Below are 11,846 nucleotides of genomic sequence, written 5' to 3' on the forward strand. Positions count from 1 at the left end.
TTTACTATTGGGCCGGTTGTTACAAAGACATAATGAAAGATGGAAATGTATTGTGCAGGACAGAACTTGCTGCTGACAGTCTGACTTGTCTGGGAGGCTTGGTCTGTAAAAGTATCTCCATGTAGCTATAGTAGACATAAAACAGCTGTCTGATTCAGAGAATGATAGCAAGTCAGGGTCTGGAAGAGGCATAATCTCTGCATGCCAAGTCCTGGCCTGTCTCTAGAGGGTTTCTGATGAAGCATTCATTATGAACTCTTTACTTACCAGGTAGGCTACACTGTGTCTTACTGATGAAAATACGCCTCGGAATTTAACTGAAATAGTGAGAGAACTGCTGAAATATATATATTACGTATAACAAGAGACATTCCCTCTCTACACCTATGCAGACTCCTCTTTCTCTCGCACACATCCTCTTTCTCTCACACACACACAGTAGAGCCTCCTCAACTGATGTTATCAATACACTACATACTTTTCACTTAGAGTGTGTAGTGCCATCTAGTGGTTTCTTCTTTACCTCACCCCACCTGACAAGAGGTAAGCAATTGGAGACCAAATTAATAATTCAGAAATAATTAGAAATGCCCTCTGTCAACCTGGACTCAAGGGTAGACGTAACATAGTAAAGATAAATCAGGCACACTCCAATTAGTATGATATGTTACGTTTCGTATGGTATGTATTAATTTGTGGATGTCCATCATCCATTTTGTATGATACGTTACGAATTACAATTCGTACAATATGTTTCGAATTTGCAAAACGTATGATACACTACGTGGACACCCCTTCAAATAAGTGGATTTGAATATTTCAGCCACACACGTTGCTGACAGGTGTATAGAATCGAGCACACCGCCATACAATCTCCATAGACAAACATTGGCAGTAGAATGGCTTTACTGAAGAGCTCAGTGACTTTCAACGTGGCACCATCATAGGATGCCACCTTTCCAACAAGTCAGTTCATCACATTTCTGCCCTGCTAGAGCTGCCCCGATCAACTGTAAGTGCTGTTATTGTGAAGTGGAAACGTTTAGGAGCAACAACGGCTCAACCACGAAGTGGTAGGCCACACAAGCTCACAGAACGGGACTGCCGAGTGCTAAAGCGCATAGCGCGTAAAAATCGTCTGTCACTGTCGAGTTCCAAACTGCCTCTGGAAGCAACATCAGCACAAGAACTGTTCGTGGCCGAGCAGCCGCACACAAGCCTAAGATCACTATGCGTAATGCCAAGCGTCGGCTGGCAAGTGTCGGCTGGAGTGGTGTAAAGCTTGCCACCATTGGACTCTGAAGCAGTGGAAATGCGTTCTCTGGAGTGTTGAATCATGCTTCACCATCTGGCAGTCTGACAGATGAATCTGGGTTTGGCGAATGCCAGGAGAACTCTACCTGCCCGAATGCATAGTGCCAACTGTAAAGTTTGGTGGAGGAGGAATAATGGTCTGGGGCTGTTTTTCATGGTTCGGCTTGGCCCCTTAGTTCCAGTTAAGGGAAATATTAACGCTACAGCATAATGACATTCTACACGATTCTGTGCTTCCAACTTTGTGGCAACAGTTTGGGGAAGGTCCTTTCCTATTTCAGCATGACAATGCACCCGTGCACAAAGCGAGGTCCATACAGAAATGGTTTGTCAAGATCAGTGTGGAAGAACTTGACTGGCCTGTACAGAGCCCTGACCTCAACCCCATCGAACACCTTTGGGATGAATTTGAATGCCAACTGCGAGCCAGGCCTAATCGCCCAACATCAGTGCCCGACCTCACTAATGTTCTTGTGGCTGCATGGAAGCAAGTCTCCGCAGCAATGTCCAACATCTAGTGGAAAGCCTTCCCAGAAGAGTGGAGGCTGTTATAGCAGCAAAGGGGGGACAAACTCCATATTAATGCCCATGATTTTGGAATGAGATGTTTGACGAGCAGGTGTCAACATACACTACATGATGTTACAAATTCCAATTTGTTGTGGCTAACGTTAGCTAGGTGGCTAAGTTTAGCTAGGCTAGGGGTTAGGGTTAAGGTTAGGGGAAGGGTTAGCTAACATGCTAAGTAGTTGCAAAGTAGCTAAAAAGTAGTAAGTAATTAGCTAAAATGCTAAAGTTGTCCATGATGAGGTTCAAGTACGCAACTTTTGGGTTGCTAGACGTTCGTGTTATACGCCCACCCATCCAACCCGACTAAGTAACCTTCTGTTTTATGTAACCATACCAAACGTAACATATCATACTAATTTGAGTGTCCTGGATTTACATTTACTATGTTACTTCTAATCTACGAGACCAAGCTGCCTCTGTCTACCCATCCTGACTGTGTAAATTACCATATTATTTTATATTCTGTTACTCATAGCAATTCAGTGATCAAACACATTTGTGAACAGACAAACACTTTAGATTTAATCAAATATTCTAAGAAGCTACACTAAATTTCACACATTCGAAAACTACCCTTCAGGATAGAAAGTCTACCAAGCGCAGACCGCATTATTTCATATGCCTCAAAATTGCTTAGTCAGTCTTTACTAATCTGACGGGTCCTTAAATTTGAGGGTTGATATTGGCATTCAGATGGCACATTGTTCCTCGGTTGCTGGGAAGTTTCTCTTTTAGCGGAGTCTCCTGCTGTGCTCAGCATTTTGCATATTCTTTATGGAAAGTCTCCAGACCCTGGTCACTTAGCAACCACTTTTATTGTATTGAACACTTTCTCCCTGTGTTGTCCCTTACATAACATCAAACAGTGCAACCTGAACTTGAAACTTGCAGTGATTTCTGAACACGTGTCTTCTGTAACAGATTGGTGTCTTTGAAATTCCAGGTTAGAGTAAAATGATTTATCCCTGGTCAACGCTGCTTGATGTTTTTAAAAGAGGTTGAAGCAAAATGTGTGTAATGTTAGACACTTGAGAGTTTTCTACTTCCTTATTGTTGAGAAGTTCAATAGCCCTTCTTTCTACAAAATAAAACATTATCAGAATATTTAGACAAGTTAGCTGGCTAACTCCATGATCGTGTGTTGTAGTATACCCACAGAGTTTCTAAACCTTGTTATAAACTGGGTGGTTCGAACCCTGAATGCCGATTGGCTGAAAGCCATGGTATATATTTTTCCTGTTGTAATTACGTTGGTAAGCAGTTTATAAAAGCAATAAGGCACCTTGGCAGTTTGTGGTATATGGTCAATATACCACGGCTAACGGCTGAATCCAGGCACTTGGCAGGTAGCCTAGCGGTTAAGAGTGTCAGACCAAATATTGACTGGGTAACAAACTGACTGGGTAACAAAAATTAACTGTCAATGTGCCCTTGAGCTAGGCACTTAACCCTAATTGCTCCTGTAAGTTGCTCTGGACAAGAGTCTCTAGTAAAATGTAAAAATGTAAGATGTTGCGTCATGCTTAAGAACATCCCTTAGCTGTGGTACATTGGCCATATATATCCCTCTGCACCAGAGACTATGGATATACTGACAAGATACAAGTCTCTCTGCCCTATCAGCAAGGCGGGCTGTCTAGCTCCCGCTTATCCTTTCTATGGATTGGTGGATACATCTCATTATTGTAATCCTTTTTTAATATTCGATTAGGGTTGTTGACGTCAACTGCCTGTATTCAATGGAGAGAGATGCAATGTTACTAGCCTCATGCCATGAGTATGCATATCCACCTCCAATATAAAAATTTTAAAAAATCTCAAAGTTGCCGGGATGTCACTTGTCCTACTTATATCAGTACACTCGTAACAACTTAACCATTACGAAACTAATCGATCAAATAAACCTCACGTAGCAAATAAGCCATTCATTTTTTTGTTGACTAAATTCGACACTCTCATTGACCTCCATACAAAAACTCCTTGCTTGGTGGGCGAAACAACGCTACCTGCTGTAGGGAGACAGATTTTCCGCCGAGTTGGGCCTCTTTCTCTTCCTCTGTCTGTTTGTAAACTGGTTTGACCAGGATGGCGCGCATTGGTCATGTCCACATTTTATCCCACAGGTACTTGTGCTTAATAATTACAATGTTATTTGTTGATGGGTGTTTGCCTAATATCTTTCTTCGTTGAATATTTATGTAATATTATGTCCTGATGTGTTGAAATGTATTATGTATTGAAAGTAGTGAAGTATTGATTAGGCTATTTATTTTAATTGAGGAAATACCTGTTTATGTGCATTTTGGATTATCCCAGTGTTAAGGGTTGGGTTCTTTTTTTTAAAACCTTATTAGCCTCAGGTGGCTCGTTTTCGGGAGAGTTCAGATAAACTCAGCTGTGTGAGGAATTGTAGGCACTTTGCCTAGTTTGAAGGCACTCTGCCTAAAAGGAAGCTAACCTTCTGCACCTGTAAATAAATACCACCATTTTGGCCATTTTGCACCTGACGGCCAGTGCAATCCGGTATCCCTGCGACGTCCCTAACCTAACCCATACCTTAACCATTTTAAATGTAAACTTCAATGGCTATTTATAAAAACATAGGCTAGCGTATTTATTATGAATTAAAATTACTATAAAATATATCATATATAATGAACATTATTTCAATAGATACCGCAGGATTAGAATTTATACAATTAATCTTGTGATTATTCTCATTATAAAATCAGTATGCGTGGGATACATTTTGTACCATTGACCAATCAGTTTGAAAGAAAACAAGATAAGGATGCATCATGGGGCGGCGCTGTTTAGCGTGTGGGCAAACCCAAACCAAGCCACATGCGACATACGAACACTGCAAAAAAATTAATAACGGTAAGTTAGGCATTTTTTATAGTTCAATAAGTTGTTCATTTTAATACATTTGTATCACAAACTATTTTGTGACATTTAATTTACTTTTTGTTTTCTTTTACTACGACTTTTTACGAATAGAGCCTACAGAATGCTTGGCTTGGCTTGCTATGCTATGTTAATAACCATTCGTAATGATTATGGTTAGACTTTGACCTAATATCAGATACGTTTTTATTATAGGCATGGTTCATGTTGCATAGTATGGTGTAATGATAGTATAATACATCTATTGGCTGGAATAATGACGTTACAGCAACAGGTGATGGGCGTGTTTTGAATGGATACATTATTGATGGGCTTCCAGTTAAACCAATCGGTTGCTCGAACGTGAGCATAGTTTTACACAAATTGCACTGCAGTATTATTCTATGGGAATGAAACCGTCTAGTAAAATAATAGAACGCTCTGACCGCGCGACAGTCATCAGAAGCCCTGGATTGTGAATATTGGATAACATGTTACTGGACCTCGTAAACACAGATCCGAATATTCAGAGTGGATAGATGTAAGTGATGCCCCGCAAGAAAATATCTGGCTGGACGGAACGGTTGTAGCCTATGATAAAGATTCATGCCGCAATTTGAGAGCCTGGTATCACGTCAAGTGACGTTGCTGGCTGTCAGCATCTGTATGCCTATCGACTTAATTTTAATTTGCGCGCCTATCCTTGGCAATAGGCTTGTGCATTGCTGCCGCCTAAAATTCAAGTGTGTAGCGTACCTTGACAAAGTCCGGTATTTCTGCATGGTATTTTCATTTCAGCCTATATAATTGAGGGTGTCCAATGAATGTCATGCGTTTGGCAGTACTCAGTTTATATGCTGCCCTCAATAAGTGAATAACACCTGGATAACTGATTTGATCACCTATATATATGCAATAGGTATTCTGTGTCGATTAAGTTTATGTGGTAGACTTATATTTGTGTCCTATCTTTGCTTGACTAAAGTAATATTTGTTTGGTTTTTAGGTCACTGCTGCAATCCATTTGGAATATAATCAGTGCCAATCATCGTTGTTGGAGAAGTGGACCAACCCATTTATTCCACCTGTTCTTCCCCACATGAGAAAAGATGGGGAATGGATTATCTGAACCACAGACTTTCCTCTCGAGAATCCCTTTCTTTCAGTCATTCCATATCGCCATTTTGGGACTGGACTCTGCAGGTAAAACGACTGTCCTGTACAGGTTACAGTTCAATGAGTTTGTCAACACAGTGCCTACCAAAGGCTTCAACGCAGAAAAGGTCAATGTGTCTTTGGGCGGCCACAGGACGGTGACCTTCCACTTCTGGGACGTAGGTGGTCAAGAGAAGTTGCGTCCATTGTGGAAGTCATACACACGCTGTACCGACGGCATCGTATTCGTGGTGGACTCTGTAGATGCCGAACGCATGGAGGAGGCTAAAACGGAGCTCCATAAGATCGCCAAGACCGGAGACAACCAGGGAGTGCCACTGCTGGTGGTGGCTAACAAGCAGGACTTGAGGCACTCTCTGAGCCTGGCTGAGATTGAAAAGGCGCTAGCTCTGAAGGAACTGAGCCCTGGCACGCCCTGGCACCTGCAGCCCACCTGTGCCATCATAGGAGACGGACTGAAAGATGGCATGGAGAGACTCCATGACATGATCCTTAAACGGAGAAAGATGCTCCGCCAACAGAAGAAAAAGAGATGATCAAGCAGTGAACTGAATCTCTTGTTTTAAATGAAGGACACAAGGAGATGTTCTCGCACCTGGGTGGATATAGGAGTTCTCCCACAGGCTTGGCACACTGAGTTTTATCAGTCAATGTTAAACTGTAGGTATATCGTGTCTCAGACAGCAAAATCTCTTACTTCATCTTAAGTATTTCTTGCTTTTTAGTGGTTGAGAAAGCACTAGGAAGGTAAAGGATTTGGGGTTTATGATTAAATAATGGTTTTGATCCTTGGTATTAGACCATTAGTAATGGATACTTCAAAATCGAATACCAAAAATGACATGAGTTTGATGAAGAACAGAAATAATATGTCACTTTTCTCTAAAAAGGTTAGTGGAAGGACAACAAACACGGTCTTCCTCAAAGGGAACTTTTGAACCTTGTAAGCTACTTTTAAATGTTTTCTTCCCTTCTCAAAAGGAAGGTACAGTCTTGCGCTTTTTGTCTGTGTAGTGTACCTCTGCTGTCTGTTTGTTAATGCACTTTAGATGACCTTTTTTGATGATGGAGTTTACAGCCTTGATGTTTCCCAATAGAGCTTATTACACATAAAGAGTTTAGTTGCTACAAAAGAAGCCAACTGTAATATGCTACTGTACTGGGTCCCTATTGGCCACATGGACAATAGATGGGATATGTTTTTCATGTTTTCATCTTTAATAAAGCCTCTTTACAGCACTGCTTTTGTTTTGTATGAAGGATATATTGCTATTTTGATTATTTGTCATAATATTTTTTGAGAAGTTCTGCAGATCTGATGAGATGAGATGTTTAAAATGTATGTCCTCTGATTCTCATATTTGAAAGACACTGAAGTAAATCAAAATGAATCTTGGTTGCTCATGCTCACACTTTGTACTGATGGATAATGAATCTCCCTTATTTCTCTTTCTGAAAGTAAACAAGACGGATATGATTGAGGTGATGGTGGTTGAGTGTTTACTTGCAGTGTGATTATAGGGCCTGGAGTCATTTTATGTTTTCTGGAGCCAAGAGGCTCAGTAATGCAGTCAGGGCAGTCTACTTTGTGTACGCCAGGCCAGACGACATACCCTGTACAACAGGCTGGGGCAGGAGGGGGCTGGGGAGGCAGAGCATTTTTGTGATGGGGAGAGGCTGTTGTCACATAGCTCAGTGAAGTGATGCCTGTTGCTCACCCATCCCTTTAGAACAATTGTAACCCTGTACTGTAGAGCAACAGGGGGAGCAACAGTTGACCTACTAAATATAGTCCTATATTTACATATGTTTCCCCTGTTGTTCTGTTCTTTACAATGCTCCACTTCAAGTGCAGAATTTGCTCTTGGTTCACCAGACATATTTGACAAAATTATTACACCTGGTTGTAATGGTCCTGTATGTTATAGATGCCATTTCAATGTCCTTTCTTTCCTAATTCAAATGATATTAGTAATGTTAAACCTACACCACATTTTACAATGTCTATCTTTGATTGATATGCATCAGGTTTCAAAGAAAGACAGTACTGCCCTCAGGTCCACGATTAATGTTGAGGTGTCACTCCTTATCTGTGTTGAGCAACTCTTCCCAGTTTGTTTTCCAAGGAAGGAAACCCTGTTGGATGGCAGCAACATATTCCCACTTCCTGCTCTCCGTTCTAGGAAAGGGAAAGGGAGGTCTTGGGAGTGAGTGTGAGTCTGATCATGGGACTGGTCACTCCTTATCCCTGTTTTGGGGTCAGATCCTGATACGGGCCTGGTGGCAGGGTCTCTTCCCTTTGATCCGCTGATGTAATTAACTAGGGATTAGGATTGGACATAGCTTTGGAAATCCTCAAGCTGGTTTCCTTTCCCACACTGCTTTTGCTGACTCAATTATAAACTAACATGGAAAAGTAATATTCATGGCTGTAATGGCCGTCGTCACATGATATCCCTGTGCCCAACTAGTTTCCTGGACATCTAGGTGGTGGTTTTATTTGACCGCTTAGCCCTAGCTGAGGTCAGCTCGGTGACGATAGTAAGTCCCTCTCCTCAGTAACAGGATTACTGTAGGGAAGGCATTGTCTCACGTCTGCACTGGCAACTGTGAGTCGCGTTAGGAAGACAATGGTAGGAAAGGAGAAAACCACTCCTCATTCCACTAATCTACTAGCTAACCTTGAGATTAGGCATGTCGTGCTTCAACTCACTTTCTCAAAATGCAAGGAAATGTACATCAAGTCTGTCTCTGGAGCAAGTCAGAAGAAAATATGTTTTCTCTACCTGTGTAATAAAAATATATTTTCTCTAACTGTGTATACATTTTCAAGCTGTGTACACTACTCAAGGGAAGTAGCAATAATGCATAATCCTCTCTGCTGCTTATTATGCAGGGTTATCATAACAGGATTCCTCTTTCTTTTTCCTGTCTTAGCGAGCGAGTCGCCTATTTACATGTGAATTCTTCTAGCGTTCTAGCAGCCTCTCTGAAAGTAGGGTGAACGGGGCCACCTGCAAGGGGAAAGAAAGGGGGAAGGAAAGACAGACAGAGAGAACTCTAGAGAATCTTGCTCTTGCTCTTCATTGGTGTAAGGAAGCTCTCTTTCCATTAATCCTCAGAGGCATGAAAAGAGAGACTGAGAAACAGTTAACAGGACCAGATGGGCGTATAACAGGGTTCCCCAACTGGTGCCCTGTGGGTGATTTTATTTGGCCCCCAGGTTTTCTGAGCAAAAAAAAGAATAGACTGCAAACACCAGCAAATCAGATCCAAGTGATTTTAATTTGGAAATAATATTCTTTGTCATTATGTTCTGGCCCCCTGACCATCCGCTCAAGAAAAAGTCAGCCTGCGGCTTAATCTAGTTGATGATCTCTGGCGTATAATCTATCGTTGGTCTCATAGATCCATGAATTAGCCTATTAATTAGGGATTATAACTTTCTGTATCATTGTTCCTATTATGATGGTGTTCCTGGAAGTTATCAATTTAATATTCTGGGTCTTGGAAGTCATGGGAATTAAAGACCAATAACCATTGTGTTGTCCTTGCTGTTGTTGCTTATGGTGATTATGTTGAAAAAATATTGCTCAGTTGGTTTGGATATCGTGCTGGCAATGTAAATATGATTCTATTATTCCTACAGAGTATCTGGGCTGTTTTGCTATGCATAGAAGTCAGTGCTGCCTGCCTGCATGGTCATGTGATGGCATCCCCTGCCTTACCCTGTGTGGAAGGCTCTGAAAGGCTCATTGTCAAGGTGATGATTGCTTTGTCAGCTCTGTGACTGAGAGGGCTTGAACATCGGCAGCTGTGACCTGAATGGGAGAATGTCTATGTGAGAGAGGGGGACAGAGACAGAGAGATGATGTGTAGATTACTTTGTCATTCTCTCTGCCATTTGGCCATACACACACACACACACACACACACACACACACACACACACACACACACACACACACACACACACACACACATACACATATAGTGTGTATAAAAAACTCCCACCAGTCTAGTCATTGTGAGGCACAAGCCTGTGAAATCTGGCTTTCGTTTCGTTTGTGTATGAAGGATTAGGACAGGGGCAGACTGAGGTCCCCATAGCTTTGTAGTGGCTCCATTGTCTGGTGGCAAACGTCAGAGAAAGTTGTGACCTGTAAAGCAAGGGTTCAACTCAAATGACTGATTGTTTTGGTGAGGGGATGCTGGAAAAAATATATTTTGATGGCGGCAGCTCAAATCTAGATAGGCAAGTTATGAAGTATTTTTCCAATTATTGTGTCTCTCCCCAACTTGTTTACTTTGAACTCTGTTTCAGAAACATGACTGTCACGATCGCTTAAGGAGGAGGACCAATGCGCAGCGTTGAATGCGTACATATTATTTATTAAACAGATCACCCGATCAAAACAACGAACGAAACGTGAAGTCCTTCGATACACACAAACCAAAAGGAACACAAGAAACCACAACCACAAAGTGAAAACAGACAGTTTAAATATGGCTCCCAATCAGAGACAACCAGAAAACAGCTGACACTCGTTGCCTCTGATTGGGAGTCACTTAGGGCAACACAGAAAACAACAACCTAGAAAACCCAACATAGAAACAACCCACACAGAACGAACACACCCTGGCTCAACATACAGAGTCCCGGAGCCAGAGCGTGACAGTACCCCCCCCTAAAGGCGCGGACTGCGACCGCGCCTCAAACGTAGCAAAACAGGGGAGGGCTGGGTGGGCATACTTCCTCGGTGGCGGTTCCGGTTCCGGGCTTGACCACCACCCCTCCATAATCCCCCCGTAGCGCCCCTGGTCCGGTCTGACCCCGCTGGCTGGATCTGGACTGGACATCGACGGAGCAGATTGCTTAAGCTCCGTTGTGGAGCAGCTGACCTGTACCTGATCAGGCACCGGACTGACGACGCGCACCCCTGGCTTGGCGCGTGAGGCAGGAACGGACCGGACCTGGCTGACGATGCGCACCCCTGGCTCGGTGCGTGGAGCAGCAACGGACCGGACCGGGCTGACGATACGCACCCCTGGCTTGGCGCGTGAGGCAGGAACGGACCGGACCTGGCTGACGATGCGCACCCCTGGCTCGGTGCGTGGAGCAGCAACGGACCGGACCGGGCTGACGATACGCACCCCTGGCTTGGTGCGTGGAGCCGGAACGGGCCTCACCGGACTGACTACTCGCATCCCTGGCTTGGTGCGAGTAGCAGGAACAGGCCGGACCGGGCTGGCGACGCGCACCGTAGGTTTGGTGCGAGTGGCATGAACAGGCCGGGTCGGGCTGGCGACGCGCACCGTAGGTTTGGTGCGAGTGGCAGGAACAGGCCGGGTCGGGCTGGCGACGCGCACCGTAAACTTGGTGCGGGTGGCAGGAACAGGCCGGACCGGGCTGGTGACGCACACCGTAGACTTGGTGCGTGGAGCAGGGACAGGCCGGGCTGGGCTGACGACGCGCACCACTGACTTGGTGGGAATGGCAGGAACAGGCCGGACCGTACTGGGGACACACACCACTGGCCCCACGCAGGGATCAGGAACGGGCCGGACCGGACTGGTAACACACCCCAGTACCTCTCGCCGTGCCTCCACACTTTCCCTCTCCTCTGTGCCCAGTGGCCCCCCTAACCTGGCGGCCTTCTCTGCCAACGCTTTGCACCGCTCTAACCCGTACACCTGCTGGCCCGACGTCGTGAGCCCCCCCCTAAAAATTTCCTGGGGGTCTCTCCTCCCTCTTGCCAGACTCGCAATCATCTCCTCCCACGTCCATCCTCTCTCCTCGTCCCGCTGCTTGATCCAGTCGAGGTTGCCACGGAGATCTGCCAGCGATGGCTCCTGAACACGCTGCTTGGTCTGGTTAAGGTGGTTTCTTCTGTCACGCT

The 11,846-nt window shown here is 44.2% G+C and overlaps 1 protein-coding gene across 2 annotated transcripts; it reads left to right on the forward strand.

Moving 5' to 3' along the window:
• Positions 1-4,743: 4,743 nt before the first annotated feature.
• LOC311112932 (ADP-ribosylation factor-like protein 4A) lies at positions 4,744-7,185 on the forward strand. 2 transcript variants are annotated; one of them, XM_084156072.1, is made up of 2 exons: positions 4,744-4,764; positions 5,777-7,185. In XM_084156072.1, exon 2 carries the CDS (start codon positions 5,880-5,882, stop codon positions 6,480-6,482), a length of 603 nt encoding a protein of 200 aa, XP_084012198.1. In that variant the 5' UTR covers positions 4,744-4,764; positions 5,777-5,879; the 3' UTR covers positions 6,483-7,185. The 2 variants fall into 2 exon arrangements, with proteins under 2 accessions (XP_084012198.1, XP_084012197.1); XM_084156071.1 differs by lacking the exon at positions 4,744-4,764 and adding an exon at positions 5,192-5,311.
• Positions 7,186-11,846: the final 4,661 nt, after the last annotated feature.

The sequence above is a fragment of the Coregonus lavaretus genome (genome assembly GCF_964263955.1).
Source record: "Coregonus lavaretus genome assembly, chromosome: 3".
NCBI classification, from domain to species: Eukaryota; Metazoa; Chordata; class Actinopteri; order Salmoniformes; family Salmonidae; genus Coregonus; species Coregonus lavaretus.

Excerpts from the sequence above, each read along its gene's own strand:
- LOC311112932 (XM_084156072.1), top strand. The coding sequence starts at position 5,880 with ATGGGGAATGGATTATCTGAACCACAGACTTTCCTCTCGAGAATCCCT.